This window comes from Podarcis cretensis, assembly GCF_951804945.1.
Source record: "Podarcis cretensis genome assembly, chromosome: 7".
In the NCBI taxonomy this organism is placed as follows: Eukaryota; Metazoa; Chordata; class Lepidosauria; order Squamata; family Lacertidae; genus Podarcis; species Podarcis cretensis.
This window is the reverse complement of record NC_137176.1, coordinates 64,933,244-64,953,136: the sequence shown is the minus strand read 5'-3', so window position 1 is coordinate 64,953,136 and position 19,893 is coordinate 64,933,244. Positions and strand designations below refer to the sequence as shown.

The following is a 19,893-nucleotide window of genomic DNA, read 5'->3' as shown; positions in this document are numbered from 1 at the left end:
GAACCCTCCATAAATCTGCTGAAACAGAGATCCACACATCAGCCTTTTGTGATAATGTCCATATTATGACAAATAGCCTTATTCCACAGCATAATCCTATACATGCTTCCGGAGTCCAGTAGGGCTTAGTCCTAGGAAAGTGTGAACAGGATTGCAGTGTGGCAATTAAGAGAATTGTAGTTGATCTGAATTACATTTTGGATGCGGGTGGCGCCATGGTCTAAACCACAGAGCCTAGGGCTTGCCGATCAGAAGGTTGGCAGTTTGAATCCCCATTACGGGGTGAGCTCCCGTTGCTCAGTTCATGTTCCTACCAACCTAGCAGTTCGAAAGCACATCAAAGTGCAAGTAGATAAATAGGTACCGCTCCGGCGGGAAGGTAAATGGCATTTCCGTGCACTGCTCTGGTTCACCAGAAGTGGCTTAGTCATGCTGGCCACATGACCCGGAAGCTGTACGCCAGCTCCCTTGGCCAGTAAAGCGAGATGAGCGCCGCAACCCCGGAGTCGTCCGCAACTGGACCTAACGGTCAGGGGTCCCTTTACCTTTACTATCTTGTACTATACTTGTACGTCCCATGAATTCTCCAGCCTTTGCATGAAAAAAGGGTTGCGATTACCTCTTCAAAGGAGTCAAGCATTTTACTTGATTTTAATTGTCCATGTATATTTCATTGCTGTTTGAATGGCTTAGCTCACTAATCATCTTAAAGCTAACTTAACGGCTTTAAGTAATGATAACCCATAGTTATAGATCTACATGTTGAATATTACTTTGCTTGTAGTGACACCTACTGATTGGAAGGAGCTGTTTACTTGCTTCAAAATCTGTTGACTTTTGTCCAATTAATTAGCGAAGTCTTTGTTGAGCCCTGTTGTATGGAAAATTAGTGCATTTGTGCTATTTTTTGTATAGCTATTTTTTATATAGTTGGATTAACCCATCATTTCTGCTAAACACAGAAAAAGCAACCTTCCTCGTATGTACAAGGTTCAGGGATCTGATGCTGGCTCCTTTTGACCCAAAATGTAGTCTTTGTGGTTTATATTTAAGAGGTGACTTGTACTCCTTTTCCTGGAGTGTGCTTGTGGATGTGTAAAGGAAGAAAGAAATCAGTTTGAGATAGACAGAGAAAGTGGCGGTGAGCTTTGAGCTCTGGAAGGTTAAAACAGCTTGGGGTGTTTGCTGCCTCTGTGGGGATCTGATGAGGGGCTGTGAATCTGCTGGCTGCAAGCGTGCTATGCTGTTTACCTTTACCTTATTGTATGTTCAACCTATATATTTGGAAATAAACCAAAATGTTGTAAGAGTCCAGTGGCCTCTCCCTCAACGGAAACCAAACCCAGGTAAGCACTGCTCCAGGATGTCTCACTACTTGGGAAAATGGAGGAATAAAAGCAGTAGGGTGTAGCCAGATTTCTTGAACTGCACAAACACAGTATTCTTGAGCAGCAATATGCCTCAGCAGCTAAGACAACAGATGTAATTTTATATTTTGAGCTGCCTTGAGATCTGCGGATGGACGGCAGTATACAAATTTAATGATGATGATGATAACCCAACATTAAACATTTGCATCAGTGTATCTGTCGGTAACAGCACATTAATATTACTAAAATGATCCAACTTCATGATTTGTAAATGTATTGGTTAGCCTGGGCCAATCTGGTTTGCTGGCAGTGGGCACACAATCTCATGCATGCCTATGCAGAAGAAATCCCCACTGAGTTCAGTTTGGCTTGCTCCTAAGTCAGTTTGCACAGGGCTGTGACCTGAGTCTTGGCATCCATCTTATTTTGAGTTATCACAGTGAAGTGTACAATGCCACATTTACCCTCACTTGGAAGCAAGCCCCACTGAAATCAAGGGAGCTGACTTGCCATCCATAGGAGTGTACTGTAAAAACTTGAGTCACAAATTATTTCTGGTGTAGCAGAATCCCATTGCCATCAACTGGAACTTACATCCAAGGAAATGTGCCCTAGGACCATAGTGTAAGTTCTTGGCACCTGGACTCCATCCCAACTTGTTTCCATTTACTGTGCAATTTAAAAAAATGATTTTTAACAGGCAACTGAACCTGAAGCAACATGTCGATCTATTCATGTGTGCAGAGTAAAAAGAAACAAACAAATCATGAAAACATTTGGCTCACTTGCTTTTATTTATTTCATAAATATAAAGCTGCAGAATAAACTCAATTTATTGCTAATAAATTATTAGAACACCCCCCACCATTTCTCCTAATATGAAAACATGCAATCAGTCAACTTAGCTTCACTGTTTTCCTGTCACAATGCAAACAACTTTAGAATTTTTCATGCAGCCATTCAGACAACATGAAAATATTAGGTACAACTCTGGACTGAATATATATATATATGTAAATATACCATAGGCAAAACATCATTAGCATCCTGACATACAGACATGAACGTGCAATTGCACACACACACACACACGTCCTATGAACTCATGTCTCTACTAGTAAAGGTAAATTGGAAAAACGCCCCAGGTGTCATTGCTATGTTAGCATTGCCACACCTCTTCCCCTGACACTTCAGTAGCTGTGTGTTTCATGGAGTGGGAAAATGCTGATAGGATTGTCTTGTCACACTTTACCCCCAATATTTAGCAACCACGAAGATGTGGGGCAGCAGCACCCACACTTCTCCTTGTAGTATCTAATTAGGCCTCAGCTCCACATTTCGGCCACCAGAGGCTTCTGCTCCTTAAAGGTGCTTTGCTCAAAAGGCCTCAGTTCCTTTTTTAAGGCTTAAGGTACTGAAGCAGAGCTACAAGAATTATAAGGAATTGGCAGTTTCTGAGTTAAGTGAAGATTCCTAAGTCACTATCTAAGCTACACCTAAGTCACACTTATTCTCTAGATATGGCCTCTGGCAAGGAAGTTAGGAAATAACGTGGCCCCTTTTTACCTTCCAGTTTGTAGGGGGCAGGAAATGGGGCCTGTGGGAATGTTTGGAGGGATGGCAGGAATCTCAGGTTCTCTATGATCAGATCCCAGCACATCTATACTATGTGTTTAAGTGGGTTTGAACCTCCGTGGTTTAACCACTAAGGTTTCTGCTAAAGGACACCCAGAGTTTTCATGTGGGAATGCTAGTGGTAAACCCAGGGCAAGTTGAAACGGATCCAAATGGATCATCTGGTCTAACCCTCTGCCTTAGACAGGCCACCCCACAACCAACATTCCCAACTGATATCTGTCCAACCTAGATAAGAGAGCATTACCATACCTAGCAAAACACAAGATTGGCTCAACTGCTACAGCTCTGAAAAACTCTTATTTTGCTATAACTAACTGTATCTTAATCAACCACAATACAATACCCAATCTTATTTACTACAGCATAAATCCTATTCTTTTTATTGAGTCGTGAGTGCCTGTCTATCATAGATTTATAGCAACAAAACAGTATCTATTAATTATAATACCTTATCGTATTTATGGATTGTGTGCTAAAAATTAGGGGAACAATCCAGGAAATCAGAAGCATTTTAAGGTCTGCCTATTTCACTTGAGAAACATAAGCATGGGCTTATACCTCTCCCTCAAATACCTAGGACTTAAAAATGCTTTCTATTTACTGAAATTGGGACCTAATTAGAAGGTATCCTTTAAAAAAAATATCATTAAAACTTAACATAACCTATTAAAATGGGTTCCGCTTGCTAAATAGTATCAGCCATTGCTATGAATTATCCTTGCTTTTTCGCCCCTTCAGTTTCTTCTCACTTCCCGGCCCCTTAAAGGCTGTGGCGGTCTGAAGTTTCTCAGCATGCAGAAGGCAGCTTCTCCCTCACCAGTGCAGAGGAGGTTGCGAAATTTGGCTAGCTGTGGATGAAAATGGCACAAGATTCAGCAGGGAAGTGATTCAGATGCCCAAACTCAGCCCCAAATTCAATTACATGCATCATTTAGGTCCCCCCCACCCCCACCCCAAAGCATTTTCCCAATCCAAAACCTTCTGCGTGCATCAATGATTGGGAGATTACAGAGCCCCTTTGCATTTGAGATCGTTTATTACCTTCAGTAAGAAAATAGCTTTGTGTGCGCATCTATCTTTGCCTGTTCAGATAACCCTTAAATCAGTGATGGCCAAACTTGGCCTTCAGCTGTTTTGGGACTACAACTCCCATCATCTCTAGCTAACAGGACCAGTGGTCAGAGATGATGGGAACTGTAGTCCCAAGTTTGGCCATCACTGCCTTAAATGAACTGAATAGAGAACCTGTAGGTGTGGCAATTCTGCCAAGAAGTTCAGACCTCATTACAGCGAGGGGACTCAGCTACATTAGTCAAGAAATAGCGTTTTGAATGTGTTGTAAACATGCACCACCAGATGGCGTGTGTGAGAGAGAAAATTCTAAGCAATTTTCATAGCCTTTTATTTCTTTTGCTATAACAATTTAATTTCTGACTTATTTATAACTTTTTTTTCCCTGTGTGCAGATCCACCCAGGAAGGCTCCACACACATCCTTCTCCTACAACGCTGTATAAATGTTGAAAAGGTATAAGCTGCCTAAATCCATACACAGGCACAAACTTGCGGACTTCCCATTGGCATCTGATTGGCCACTATGGGGACCGAATTTTGAGCTAACTGGGCTTGATCCAGCAGGACTCTTTGTTCTGGGCACATTATGCTGCCTTGGATCCTCTGAAGAAAAGTGGGTTATAAGAAATATTAATAAATTCATCAAATCACTCTGAAGTTGTACAAATCTCGTATATATTTTAACTAATCCTCACAATTTCTGCCAGCCATGTGGAAAAGATGAGTTGGGGTGGGATTTATTTCTAGTAACTATGCTTAGGCCTGCAGCCTTGAACTTTCTGGACTTTTAAAGCTGGCTGCAGGTATATTCACCTAAGATCAAGATACAGTTGTATCTTGGAAGTCGAACGGAATCCATTCCGGAAGTCCGTTTGACTTCCAAAACATTCGGAAACCAAAGCACAGCTTCTGATTGGCTGCAGGAAGCTCCTGCAGCCAATCGGAAGCCCCGTCGGAGGTTCGGCTTCCAAAAATAGTTTGCAAACCGGAACAGTCACTTCCGGGTTTGCGGTGTTCGGGAGCCAAAACGTTCAGGAACTAAGCTATTCGAAAACCAAGGTACAACTGTATGAAAAAGGTAAAGGACCCCTGACAGTTAAGTCCAGTCACAGACAATTCTGGGGTTGAAGTCCAGTCACAGACAATTCTGGGGTTGCAGCGCTCATCTAGCTTTACAGGCTGAGGGACAGACAGTTTTTCCAGGTCATGTGGCCAGAATGACTAAGCCGCTTCTGGCGAAATTGAACACTGAAACCAGAGCAGCGCACAGAAACGCCGTTTACCTTCCCGCCGGAGCGGTACCTATTTATCTACTTGCACTTTTTTGGCGTGCTTTCGAACTGCTAGGTTGGCAGGAGCTGGGATCGAGCAACGGGAGCTGACCCCGTTGCGGGGATTCAAACACCAGACCTTCTGATCGACAAGCCCAAGAGGCTCAGTGGTTTAGACCACAGCGCCACCCGTGCCCTCTGTATCGACTGTATAGTCGATTGTAAATATTTTTGTGGGTGTCATAGGCATGGTTTTAAACTTAAATAAAGATATTATTCTTTAGGCAGAGGTATTAAACTGCACCTGCTCTGAGCAAACACTTATAGGCTCCCTGAGAATGATCCAGATGACACTTTCAAGAAGAGGAGGAGAAGTGAGGGAGCCAAGGTAAGTCCAGTAGTCCAGTGAATGGGGCAGCAGGCAGGAAGGATCAAAGTTGGTGAACCTGTGCTGTTTACCCTGAGGAGAGAAAAAAATGAGCAAACACCGCCATGGGCCATTTCCTATCTACCTTATTGCTTTTTGAAGACGGAGCTGCGCTAGTCTGCTGCAGCACAAATAACTTGGTGTCTTGCAGCACCGTAAAGAACAATAATTTCTGGGGAAAGGGGAAAAAAAACCTTTAGGCAATGCTTTCTAAAGGTAAGAACTATTCGTCAGCCGAACAGACTGCCTTGGGAGGTGATGGGCTCACTTTTGCTGGAGACATTTGCAGAGAAGCTGGAGGGCCACCTGTCAGGCATTGAACTATAGACTCATCTACACGGCTGCAAATAAAACGGTTTAAGTGTGTTTTAAGTGCAATATACAATGTGACACTAGATGGCGATGGTGAGCCTTATGGAAAATTCGATGTCTTTTTAAAAACGCTTTAAGAAAAAGCATTTTCAGAACGTTTTTTATATGTCTGTAGATTCCACCTTAAGCGAGAGTCCCTTTCAACTTTAAAGTTCTATAATTCTATGAGATGAGTCAAGAGATTCAAGTTAAGCGTTCATATTAACGCAACATGCAGAATATGCTTGAACGGCTACACATGACAAGTTTTCTGCATGTGTGTCCTGTTCATTCAGCAGGGGAAGCAGCGTGGGTCTGTCTCTTGTTTCAAAGAACAAAGAATTGGATATAGCCAGCAGAGGCTCCTTGAACACCAGAGTGTTCCTATAGCTATGTTGAATGTTGACATATGTTTTAATCTGATGGTTGGCTTATTCTTCATTTTATTATTTTATGTTTCAAATAGCTGTTTTTAACTGGTAATTTTATTGTCGTTGTTGTTGTCCCCCCCAAAAAATAAACTGCTTTGGGGTTTATTACAATCAAGCAGTACATAAATATTGTGAAATAAATAAATAAATACATTGAAGAACATCGTGGACTGTGGAAAACACCGAGAGCAGTATTCAGCTGTCTTGCTCCATCAACATAAGGTTTTTCCTGTTGCGCAGTGGGACTTCCACCTTCTCCCCACTCTGTGCTTTGCCCTGCAACTCTCCTCTAGGGGGCTCAGGGAAGCCCCCCAAAACAGTTTTAGGGGGCATGCAGGGGAAAGAGAAGTGGGGTTTGGAAGTCCAGTCGCAGAAGTGGAAATCCTTGTGCCTTCAGGGATAGTTACTTAGTGCTGCATTGGATATAAGCCCAAATTTAGAATTACCTTACCTTAATTTTGATGGCATCCAAATGGTCTGTGATTTTCTTCAGCTGCGAATTGCATTCACCCACCTGTAAATACAAAGATCAACTTATTTGCCTTGCTTAGGGAAGCTGACAGATTTGTAATTTTTCCTTTTGTTGATTCTTTAAATTTATTAACTGCTTTCTTGTCAAAATGCTCAAAGCAGTGTAGGAGGTTTAAAAACTATATTAAAAAATGCCTTTTTTAAAAAGTCCAGAAACATGAATAATTAAATATGGAAACATTTCCAAAATATTAGTTAGTCCTTTTTGGAACATGTGTCAGGTTTTTTTTTTTAAATCATTGAATCATACTAAAAGTTGAAGTTGCTGGTGGGTCAGGGTCAGGACTGCAGGGAGAAGTGTTAATTCTTTCCTCCTTGCCACACACCTAACACGCCCCCTCCCCCAACCAATGATGCTGTTAGTTGTGAGAAGCAAACTTCTATTGATGCAAAAAGGAACTTCACTCCGTGCCAAACATCAGCTTCAAGGGAGGGGATTATTTGTTGGGGCTGAGCTGCGAGAAGAGTTATCCCTCTTCTCTACAGTTCCAATCCTGGTGTTGTCGTTCCCCAATTATGTTTATTTCTGTATTTTTGAAACAAGTGATGCACTTGGCACTGCATGTAGTTTGGCTCATAGCTTCCCTTGACATTTAACTTTAATGTTTCCGAGCACAATTCAAAGTGTTGATGCTGACCTTTAAAGTAAGGTTACCAGATTTTTTTTTCCAGTGAATACGGGGACACTTTTCAACTTCAGTCGGAATGGATGGATTTTGTCAGGGGGCTGATTTGTAAATCCGGGGACTGTCCCCAGGAAATGGGGACGTCTGGTAACCTTATTTTAAAGCCCTAAACGGCCTCAGTCTAGTATACCTGAAGTAGCATCTCCACACCCATCATTCTACCCAAACATTGAGGTCCAGCACCGAGGGCCTTCTGGCAGTTCCCTCACTGTGAGAAGCAAAGTCACAGGGAATCAGGCAGAGGGCCTTCTCTGTAGTGGCGCCCGTCCTGTGGAACGCCCTCCCATTAGATGTCAAAAAAATAAACAACTATCTGACTTTTAGAAGACATCTGAAGGCAGCCCTGTTTAGGGAAGTTTTTAATGTCTGATGTTTTATCGTGTTTTTAATATTCTGTTGGGAGCTGCCCAGAGTGGCTGGGGAAACCCAGCCAGATGGGCAGGGCATAAATAATAAATTATTATTATTATATACATTTAATCCCCCTGCTCAAAACCTCTCACCTGTAAGAAAACAGCCATGACTGCTAATCCATCTGCCTGGCCAGCAGCCTCCACAAAACTGGCGTATTTGTCTGCGTTCCAATGGACCACGTGGAGCTAGAAAGCAAGACATGTACTACCATCAATCATCACTTTACTGAAGCCTGACAACTTTCCATAATATCTCATGAGGAGTATTTGGGACTAGTTTAAAACTTTTTTGTTTTTACAAGCCATCTTGAGGTATGAAGTCCTTTGGAAGCTCCATGCTTCTTGGTCCAAAGCTCTGAAGATCCGTTCTAGCCAGTCCTAGTCTTGGCCATTAAAAAAAAGCAATGAAACAGTCTCTGGCCTGTTCACATGCCAGCCCTGCCCACTAGGCCATGTTCCCCACCCTCATTTTCCCCTCGACAGGTATCCTCAGATATACACGCTGGATTTGAGGGTTTACACAAGGTCCTTGGCTGCTACGGAAGTGCAAATGAGTAAAATATATGAATTCTGACTGCTCGGTTCATTAAATCATTCCGTATTCTGGAACGTAAAGGTGTCTCAAAACACTCGCACTTTTAGGTTCACTTTTAAAAAGCTGGACGGCACAACTTTTTTAAAAAAAATTATGCATGTTACAAAGAGGAAACAAATGCTTTCGGTCGGAATGGCTTTTATTGTAATGGAAAACAACAAACGAGAAAGGACACAAGTAAAATCTGAAACACTGTGGGGGAGGCCCATTCCCAATGGCTTGTGACTTCTCTTTTAAAGGATGTATGTATCTTGTCTTACCACCGCTTCTGCACCACAGCTTGTTGGAGAAATCTTTTAAGGCCTGTTTCTTGTGTGAATCACCACCACCATCATCAACATCATTGGCACTCCCGTACGGCAGCCCGCTGGAGAAACCTGGATCCAGTGGACAGGCCATCCCAGCTAAGTGGGACCTTGAATCCATTATCCTGTTGAGTTCATCTGCCAAGGAAAGTTGTGTCGTCTTCTTTGACTGAAGAGCAGCTCTTTCTTCTTGCATGTGCCAGTTAGGCAGAGGTGCATTCTTGCATTAAAGAGCCTTTTTCTTCTTCTTCGTGGAACTAAGCACTGCAAACTGCCACCTAGCCACTGATCCTTCGGAAGACTCTCCACCTGTATAGTTCTGCCTGGTTCTGTCTCAATTCTAGGGTCCTTTCTCCAAAACCAGAAGGGTTTCTCTATTGGTTCTTGAAGATGTTTATAACCAGCAGTGGGAAACCTTTTTAGACTGACTAAAGATTCCTAGATATTGCCTCTTTCCATTTGGTTTCTTAGATGGAACTTATTTTTTTTGTTTTCCAGCTATATGTTTGTTTTGGAACATATTGTTTTCTAAGCACCTCTTATTAATTCTTTATATTCCAAATCACCTGGTTCCTGTGGAAAACATAAGTCTTTAAACACTGCAAATGTCATTTCCCACCCCCCCAAATTTATTTCCCCCACTGATTTTAGCCACTCAACATATTTCCCCACTTTTCTCTATTTCACTAAGGACATTGCTTCTCTCTGTCTTCAGCATTTGAATTATAGTACTTCCATTTCAGGTTATCATTCCATTAAAAATAAATAAATAACTGGACTCTTAAAAGTTCACATCTTAATGTTAGTTAAACAGAAGCCCATTTACACTTTTTTAAGGTGGGGGAATCAATATTCCAAAGTGTTAAGTTACGAATAGTGGCTTTTGCATGACAAGTTCCATTTCAAACACTGAAACAACTAAATGCCAGAGGAAGCAAAAATATTGAACACCCTGGTGCAGGGAAACATTGATGTATCAAAAGTTTCAATGTGCACCTGAAGCTCCTTCACTTGGAAGTAATTCCTTGTTTATTTCAATGAAGGCAGCAGATACAAGTGTATGTTCTTTTGAATAGAGCGGCCAACTCATCTAAATTACAGTGCGTGCATCAGAGTACACGATACCTTGATACTTAGTGTTTTCTGCACACAAGTGCTATAACCACAATGGATTCAACCATGCCCATGTTGCTTTAGGGCATTTCCTGTTTATTGGAATGCTACTATTTTCTCAGCTTGTTTACAAGAATCCGACTAATGTTTTAGAATAAAATGAACTCCCACAGAAGCAATGGCAAAATGTAAACATTTGTGCTTTTCTGTTCTGTGGCCTTCAGCAATAAACATACAAGATGGCCAACTCTCTGAGGACTGCCACACTTTATACAGCGGGTACGTCCTCCTTGTTTAGCACATGTACATGCAATGGATACTGCAACACTTGAAAGGGAAATGAGCATCCAGGCATACTGCAGACATGCGCTAGGAAGCCAAAGCATAGTGCAGCTCCTTCATGGGGGTCCTTGTGTGCTTACCGAGATGTGTCTTCCTTCAAATATTGGTGTCCACCAATATGTGGCAAACAGTGAAATTATATATGCTGTGTAACGAGTGAATCAGCCCCCATTAGTCAGCATAATTTATAGAAACTTTTCTGCGCAGTATACAAATGAAAGGCAGATTGGTAATACAGCTGGATGCCTTTTCCAGAAATGGTAAGAGGCAGATTCTAGGGGAGTGGGGGCAGAGGGGGGACAGCGATTTACAACTGTAAATGAATGGTCTTTCCATTGCAGAAATCAATATGTTAAAAACAGGCCTGCTTATCAAAGAACGGCTGTAAAGATGCAGTCATTAAATCACAACTATTCATATAGTTCAGTGGAGTCCTTTACCTCTGCCGCAAATTTTGTCCCATCCACTGCATGCTCAGAGCCAATGTCATCACTGGGCCCCCAATGGAAGTGAATTTGCCGCAGCCTATAGTTTCCAATGAGTGGACCCCCACTCAGCACTATAAATATAAAAATGAAGGGTAGCATTGTTAGAATACCGGGAACCCATGGGAAACGTGACATTTGCTTGTCACTGCCAAAGGGCCAAAACAAGTAGGATGTGAAAGAAGTGCAACTGGATATCCCAATTTTAAAGTAGTTGCAGGGAAACTCTGATTTTGACCAGAGTCACAGCACTGGAGAAGGGCTTCAACCCCACCCCATCCCAGTTCTCTGGATCTAAATCTCCATCTCCACAATAGAAAATGCAGGCAACATACAAAGGCAGGGAGCAATTTAGATCTGCAATATGTTGGTGGGGGAACTGGTTTTTAATACTAAGATCTTCCACTACTGAACATAATAACATCTGAAATTAGCAGGTAATCACTTGACTTGCTGTTTCAATCCCCCTGCCCCTTAATCTTCTGATTTTGGAAGAATGAGCTTAGGGCTGGGACATAACTTGCTCGCTGACTACAGGCAAAAGTAGAAACGAGAAATCTGAACTGCTCCCATGAAATCAGACCTACGATCAGAAACAAAGGCGCCAACTATGCTGCAGACTAAATGAAAGCTGTGTTTGGAAGAGGAATTTTGCCAATTTAAACAGGGTTTGTGGGGGGCAACTATTCAGCTCTCTTGCTGTGTATAAGACTGAAATATCTTCAAACAGAATGAGGCTAGGGTGTTTGAACTCTGGTAAATTCAGATAGATGCAACTGTGGATGTTATGAGAATTCTCAGATAATCTTAAACGATAGGCTTAGCTCGCAAGTCACATTAAACCATAGTTAAAATAAACTATGGTTTCAGGTGAAATGAGCAGTGTACTGGTACATGAGGCTCGCATCACTAGTGTTTTGCTCCTCCTAAAGTCTTGTCTGTCCTTGGTAAGCAGAAACAAATCAGAAAGCTTGCTTTGTGTTATGCTGGTTTACCTCTGGTGGTTTATCAAACTTGCAAACCAGGCCTATATTTCCTCAAACAAACAATGAGTGCTGATTTTATGTCATGCCAAGCCAGTCTCTGCTTAGTTTCATCCCCAGAGCACAGAAGGAAGGAGCGAAATGTGGTCATAGATAGATAGATAGATAGATAGATAGATTCTTTATTGTCATTACACAAGTGCAACATTGCACAAGTGCAACGAAATTGGATGCCTCATTTGTCCATTCACAGCAAATCATAGTTTAAAGTGCCATGCAAACCAGACCACGTAATGTTATTTCACTCAGGAAATACTGAGAACCGCCCTAAAATGAAAGCAGAATGAAATCTACCACAAAAACAAACCTGATTTATTTTCAGTGTCATCGAATTCCACACTGGTTGAGTGTCCATTGTTGAGTATAACTTTAGCGGAGGAAGGGTCATAGTTAGGGTAGAGAGGACGCAGAGTGGGGTCATATTTGGTCGTCTCAGTTTGGATATCAATGGGAGATTGACGGTCTCCAGTCGCGAGAGGGAAAAGTTCCTTCCAGCGAGAAGGCCCTAGAATGTATTGCAGTAGAAAAAGGTGTTCATTAAAATGCATTCCAGGCAGCCAGAGAAACAAAGGAATTGTCATGAGAAAGTAATCACAAGAACCTACCTGGATTTTCTTATTTTTTTCTTAAAAAATATTATTCAGATAATTAAAAAATGGATGGATCTAAAGGGATGGAAAGTACACCGCCCAGTTGTCTTTGGTGAGCTATAGGCAGCTCTCTCTACATAAATAGGTCTTAATTCTAATATGAATTAAATACCCAAGGATGCGGGTTAGAACCCTCGGGTGGGTCATTTTCTGCCTACTTCCAGGCATTCTGGTCATTAGGAATGCAGCAGGCACCTGAAATTGACACACATGCAATAGATTCAGAGAACATTTCCCCACGAGCTGATTAATGTGCAACTGACACATCTAAAATGCTTCATTCTGGTTCCATTCCTATATGGGACAGATGCATATTCCTGCATCGCAGGGGGATTGAACTAGATTGTCCTCCTGGTCCCTTCCAACTCTACAATTCTATGGTACCTTCTGAAGTGGTACAATCAATTCAGCTACGACCTCAGATCTCTGCCATTGTTACACAGCCACAGTTGACCAGGCCCCCAGCCGTTTGGTGGGGTTAACTCACATAATACATGCATATTTTAAATGACAGGGCTGAAAACCAATTTCCTAGGCTAGAGTTCAGTTTATTAGGAGGTGCCATCCTTTGAAAGAAAAAAAAAGGAAAAGAAGTTCTTAGAATATTTACACTTAAATTAATTTTATACCATTTAATCTGCCACAGCTATCTTCCAAGAATCTTGTGGGAACTGGTGAAGGGGTTAGACTGCTCTGTATTAAACAACCCTCCCCAGTTCATAAAACTGCAGTTCTCCCAATTCCTTGGGGGAAGGGAAATAACGGTTAAACCACAGATACACCATCAGATACTAGTACATTTTTAGGTGCTTTGGTGACCAGCCCTGGAGATTTGTCCAATTTTGCATGTTAATGCATAATGTAACATTCTAAAGAACAGCAACAACAAAATGGGTTGGTAGGAGAATCAGTTCTAGTTATCAGCTTCCTTTTATTCAAGAATTCTTCACAAGGGGAGGAATAGCTCCAGTGTATCCTCATATCCTTAATACTGTCAGGAATGCTTTTGGTGAAATTTAGGGTATACACCTCCTCTGCTATCCTACCGGTGGCTTCCAGTTCCTTAGAATGTTTGTGAAGATTATAAGCAGCATTCTGGAGATCTGCCCGTCAGTTTCCAAGTGATCTACCAGTGTGCAAAAAAACACACGCCAATATTGATTCATCACAGATTTCCAGGGATCTTTGCTTTAATCCTAGCTGTAGGTCTCTAGCATCAAAGTCTTCCTCCCATCCCAATACTGTTGGGGGGGGGAGCACGAAAGTTAACAAAAAAAAAATGTTTTCACTTCATTTTAGCAGTATGAATTATAGTAATGAGTATTTGCACAGCACATTTCAGTCGTCCGGTGTCATTTATCTACATTAGCTCAGAAATCCTTACAACAGCTTTGTAAGGTAGGCAAGTATTTTTAGCCCAAGATTGCAGGCAGAGGGTTGAGGCTGACTTACTTACTGAAGGCAACCTACTGAGTCCGACAAGATAACATCTTGACTCACTCTGGGCCTCTAATTCTTGGAAAACACCATCACACCTAATGTTATCTGGGATGCACAGTTTGTTCGACGTCAGACATGCTTCTGTCTCACCAAGATTATCTGTCCCACAGGCTTTCTAACTGTGTTTCTTACCATATGTGGTAAGTCAAATTATAGCCACCAAAATGGGTTGGCTACACAATTACATGAAAGATTCTTCAGGTTATAGAATCACTTTAGCATATAGCATCAAAAGCACTATTTGCAAAGTAACGTTCCTACCACTGTAAATTTTAACCAACTTTTCAACTGTGCAACTTGTAAGTTAATTAAGCCTGCACAAGACTTGTAAATTGGCTTTTGTTCACGTAAAACAAAGAAGTATTAATTTCATGCCATCTGATTCAGAGTTCAATCTTGTGCATGCTTTGTTTAGGAGTTCTTAAGCAGTGTGTGGATTACACTACCCAGGTCATTTGGTGACGCTGTGGTCTAAACCACTGAGTCTCTTGGGCATGCCGATCAGAAGCTCAGCGGTTTGAATCCCTGCAACGGAGTGAGCTCCCGTTGCTCTGTCCCAGCTCCTGCCAACCTAGCAGTTTGAAAGCACACCAGTGCAAGTAGATAAATAAGTACCGCCGCGGCAGGAAAGTAACCAGCGTTTCCATGCGCTCTGCTTTCCATCAGGTGTTCCGTTGCAACAGAAGCGGTTTAGTCATGCTGGCCACATGACCTGGAAAGCTGTCTGTGGACAAATGCTGGCTCCCTCGGCCCAAAAGTGAGATGAGTGCCACAACCCCATAGTCGCCTTAACCGTCCAGGGGTCCGTTACCTTTCTAATTTAAAGAAAGTTTGAAAGCTACTCATCTCTGTTACCGTGCCACCCTTCTCTGTAGTAATGAACATTTTATCACCTGTTAACCACAGAAGTGGAGTAGAATATATGTTTTAAAAAAACCTATTGAAGACTATTCTAGTTGTAAGGAAATGATCTGGTATTTCCAGTTCAGAACTCTTCTTTGTTTTCAACACACAGCACAGCTTGTAGTAGTACCACATCAGCTAAAGTTCCCCAGATCTCCAGTGCGCTCACATAGATTCTTGAAACCGGGGGTTCCAATGCGCAACTAGAACATTCCACACATTTTGAAAGAGAAAACACATGGGGTATCCATTCAACATTTTGTATTCACACTAGAGCCCTGCATGTCACTAACACTGCTCATGATGTTTGCCAGCCATCTATTTAGTTTGCAGAGGGGACGCAGGTGGCGCTGTGGGTTAAAGCCTCAGCGCCTAGGGCTTGCCGATCGAAAGGTCGGCGGTTCGAATCCCTGCGGCGGGGTGCGCTCCCGCTGCTCGGTCCCAGCGCCTGCCAACCTAGCAGTTCGAAAGCACCTCCGGGTGCAAGTAGATAAATAGGGACCGCTTACCAGCGGGAAGGTAAACGGCGTTTCCGTGTGCGGCTCTGGCTCGCCAGATGCAGCTTTGTCACGCTGGCCACGTGACCCGGAAGTGTCTCCGGACAGCGCTGGCCCCTGGCCTCTTAAGTGAGATGGGCGCACAACCCCAGAGTCTGTCAAGACTGGCCCGTACGGGCAGGGGTACCTTTACCTTTTTTATTTAGTTTGCAGAGGAGGTACATTGCTAAAGTATCATATGTTATTAAGAAGACATACAATAAATCATTTGGTGTGCCACCATATGCAGCAGAACACAAAGCTGTGCCGTTGTATCTTCAATATGTGTCTTGCTAAACAGACCTCATCCATCCTTCTGTTGCATCAAGATTAGGCAACTGCAACCCAATACAGTATAGAGAGCTTTTAACAGTACAATCCTATACATCCAGTGCAATCAGAAGCAAATCCCATTGAGTTCAATGGGATTTACTACCAAGTAGGTGAGTACAGGATTGCAGAAGGTAATGCTGAAACATTCCATTTACTAAGTTGCCTTGCCGGGTACATATGGACTAAGAAGTGCTGGTTCTAAAGTGGCATTATTAGTTAGATTATGTTTATTCCGTAAGGTCGAACAAGTATCAAAAGTCAGAGATGTCCCCGAGCTCATTAACTGAGCCTCCAGAAATTTAGGGAATGCAAAGATGTATTCAGCTTGGAGGGATTAAGGGATACATCACAAAACAAGGTTGTTTTGGTGCAGAAGGAAATATGTAAGCTGCACCCTAACGGTAAAGGTTGATTATTGGTTCACACCTTTCTCTAGCACGAGATGCTGTATTTTATACTGTATTTTATATGCTATATTTTATACATGATCCCTGTTCCCAAAGAACCATGAGTTCAGTAGAATTCTCTAACTCCTGCTGTTCTACACTTTACCCTGTCTAAATCCGGAGATTCCCTATAATATACTTTGAAAATCTGAATAGAAAGCCGCATTGACTGCATAGGGAACCTCTGGATTTAAGATTATTGGAGGAGAAAGTGTGGGACATCAGTAGCTGGAGGGGAAAGCCATATGAAAGAGGGAGAATTAAAGGAGGTATGAGGGATATAGAAAAGCCCATAGACTGCATTTGCAAGCAGAAATGGGGAATGCACTCAGAGACACCATGAAATTAAAAAGAGCTGAGTTCTGCAACTGCTCTGTTTTATTTTTCATTGTTGCTTTAATCCTTGTTCCCCATTCCTTACTTTGATCTTTAGCCATTTAATTATTTTTTTTAAGTGTGCAGTATTAATTAAGGTAGAATTTAAGTTTAGAACTCCACTCTACGGCATCGCAGCAAATCACTTTGGTGGTTCAACACCTCCGAATGCTTCATACAGGTTTGTGTTTAAGTTAAGTCCTACTGAATTCAACAGGGCTTATGCCCAAGTAATGAGGTTAGGACTGCTGCCTAAATCGCTCTAAAACATGAAAGTAAAATTCATACTGGCTAGAATGCATCTTTGGTTTCCCTCCTGCTTTCTGACATGAACAACATTCACACATAACACAAAGAATCGAGTTGAAATACATGTGCTTTTGAGTGTCACAGAGAAAAGGTGTCATGTGTAGACTGCCCTAGCACAGATTTCAGAGGTTTTACAGAGTTATAGAGTCTTTTATAGAAGCGGAATAAACACTGTGGAATGTAATGCTAGTTCAGAAAATATTATTAATGCAATACCACAAAAAGGGGAAAAAAAAACCAATTCATGTTAAACCACCACTGCCTTGCATCTGATTTAGCAATCATATATATATATATATATATATATATATATATATATATATGCCTTCCTTGCCCTCCCAAAAAAACTACAAATCAGCTGCTGTTTTAAGTTTTGCAAGCCTTGTTATCAATCAAGAAGTTCCCCGTTATCTCCCAGAAGCAGCAATTAAAACCCCATTTAAACCCCATTTCAAAGCGTTAATTTGTTTGGCAAATTGTGATTAACAGCACCTACTAGAGATCCATCCCTCTCCCACCTCCACTTGCCTACAACCGCCTAACCTGCAAACAAATCCCACCACTACAGTAATACGCCCCGAATCGAGATGCACGTTCGGTGGAACTGGCCCCACCGCACTTAAAAAGTTGTCCATGCCTTCTAACTCCCTTATTGAACGGACTTTGCATGTCGCCAAGGCCCGAATTAAAAACAAACATCTGCCAGTTTTTCTCAACTTGTGGGTCCCCAGATGTTGTTGGACTATAACTCCCATCATTCCTGGCCAGCATGACCAGTGGTCAGGGATGATGGGAGTTGTAGTCCAACAACATCTGGGGGCCCAGAGGTTGAGAACCCCCCTCCCCCCGGGTCCCCACAGCCCCCTCCCGTCCTGCTCTGATTGCCCCAGAGAGCCAGCAGCAGCAGCTCTCCCCCCTCACCGTTGTGCTCATCGTATCCCCAGTGCATCATGGCTAGTCCCCTAACGGGATGCTCTGGCTGGTGCCGCGGCAGCAGGGGCGCAGAGAGGCGGACGCTCCAGGAGGCAGGGACCAAGCGCGCCCAGGGCGGCCCCGCGGCGCCTTCTTATGCTCCGCGCGCCCTGCAGCGCCGCGCTTGGCCGCCAGGGGACCCAAGCGAGGGCGTCGCGGCGCCACCCTCGGGAGCCCAGTCACTTGAGAAGACGCGCAAGGCGCAGGTTGTGTCGCCCTGCCTGGCCCTCTCTGCTCGTGTATTAGAAAGCATTTCGAGACCGATCCTCAGCAGCTTTACTCCGAGGTTAGCCCCGCACAAGCCTGCGGGATCAGGACCAGCATCCTGTTCTTACGGCGACCGACTAGACGCGTGTAGGAAGCCTGCAAACTGGACGTGTGCACGGCAGCACTCGGCCCACCTGCGATTCCCAGGAACTGGGATTCAGAGGCATGGTTCCTGCTGCAGTGGTAGCAGAACGTAGCTAGCCGTCCTAGCTAGTAGCCCAACGAGTTACTTCCTTGTAAGATGCGCAATGGATTAGGAACGTCGGGAGGGATTCGTGCTGGATCAGCTCCCAAATATATCTAGGCCAGCTCTGCCCACCCCGCCCCTCCTCGCTCCCGTGCATTTGGGAGGATTTCCAGCGGGGTAGCCCTGCAGTGCGATCTGCTCGGAAGTAAGCCCCACTGAGTTCTATAGGGTTTGCTTCTGTATAGGCACTGCAATCCTCCTAAACAGGAATATTATGAGTAAGAAGGGACTAGAGAGGGGGGCTGTTAGTGAAACATCAGATCAGTCCGAGCCACAGCTAACTCAATAGTTGCACGATTGAGACGTATACAAGCCACATAGTAGGCTCAGTAGTCGCGCCAGCCCTGTGGAACACCTTCCTGTCAGATGTCAAAGTGATAAATAATTATAAGACATTCCGTAGACATCTAAAGGCAGCCCTGAATTGGGACGCTTTTAATGTGTGATGTTCTGTTTTGTTGTTGTTGTATTTATATATATTTTGTTGGAAGCTGCCCAGAGTTGCTGGGGCAACTTCTTCTTCTTCTTCTTCTTCTTCTTCTTCTTCTTCTTCTTCTTCTTCTTCTTCATTACTACTACTACTGCTATTGTTGTTATTATATAGAAAAGTGGCAGAGCCATTAGGAGATCAGCAATTCAACGATGAAAGTATTAGTGCTTCTTTAGTTTCTAAAAAAATCCTAGGGGAGGGATTGAAGGGAAGCGTGTATTATTTTCATGTTTGGTTTATTGTATAGTTTGCATTACTAAAAACGCAAATAAAGACATTTAAAAAACTGTAGCTTTTAAAAATGACATCTGTTTGGACTAATCACTTGAAACTTTCCATACATGATCTGCCTGGTGAGCTCCTCTATAAATGTGCCAGATTTCAAACCAATCAAGATTGCCACAGCTATAGCAAGTTAGCTGTGCTAAAAATTGAATATCATTCTTATACATATATTTCTTTCCAGTTCTGTTGAATATGTTTCAGGGAACATTATCACTTCATGTACGCTGGAAGTGAGGCATAGCAGGTGGTGGCATGAAGTCATTCTCAACTGAAAATAGGGCAATTAGTCAGCCCCTAAGCATAAACAAAGGTGTCCCACAATTTCATCATCCGAAGGATAATGTTTTGGGTCAACATGGGCAGGGATTCCAGGTCATGCCTGGGAAAGTAATCACACACAATTTGGGCAGAACTAAAACCAGGCTAGTGTGCAGTAGCTCCACTTCCATTAAAAATAAATAAATCAGACTTGCTCTTCCCTCTTACATTCCTTTCCTTACCTGTGG

General features: G+C 42.8%; 1 protein-coding gene across 1 annotated transcript; it reads right to left on the bottom strand.

Annotated features, from left to right (window-relative positions):
• Nucleotides 1-2,141: 2,141 nt before the first annotated feature.
• Nucleotides 2,142-18,201, bottom strand: LOC307219737 (carbonic anhydrase 13-like). Its single transcript, XM_079983203.1, has 7 exons — nt 18,048-18,201; nt 12,382-12,579; nt 10,987-11,105; nt 8,282-8,377; nt 7,013-7,075; nt 5,657-5,812; nt 2,142-3,856 (listed from the first exon to the last, which is right to left on the bottom strand). Exons 1-7 carry the CDS (start codon nt 18,076-18,078, stop codon nt 3,743-3,745), a joined length of 777 nt encoding a protein of 258 aa, XP_079839329.1. The 5' UTR covers nt 18,079-18,201; the 3' UTR covers nt 2,142-3,742.
• Nucleotides 18,202-19,893: the final 1,692 nt, after the last annotated feature.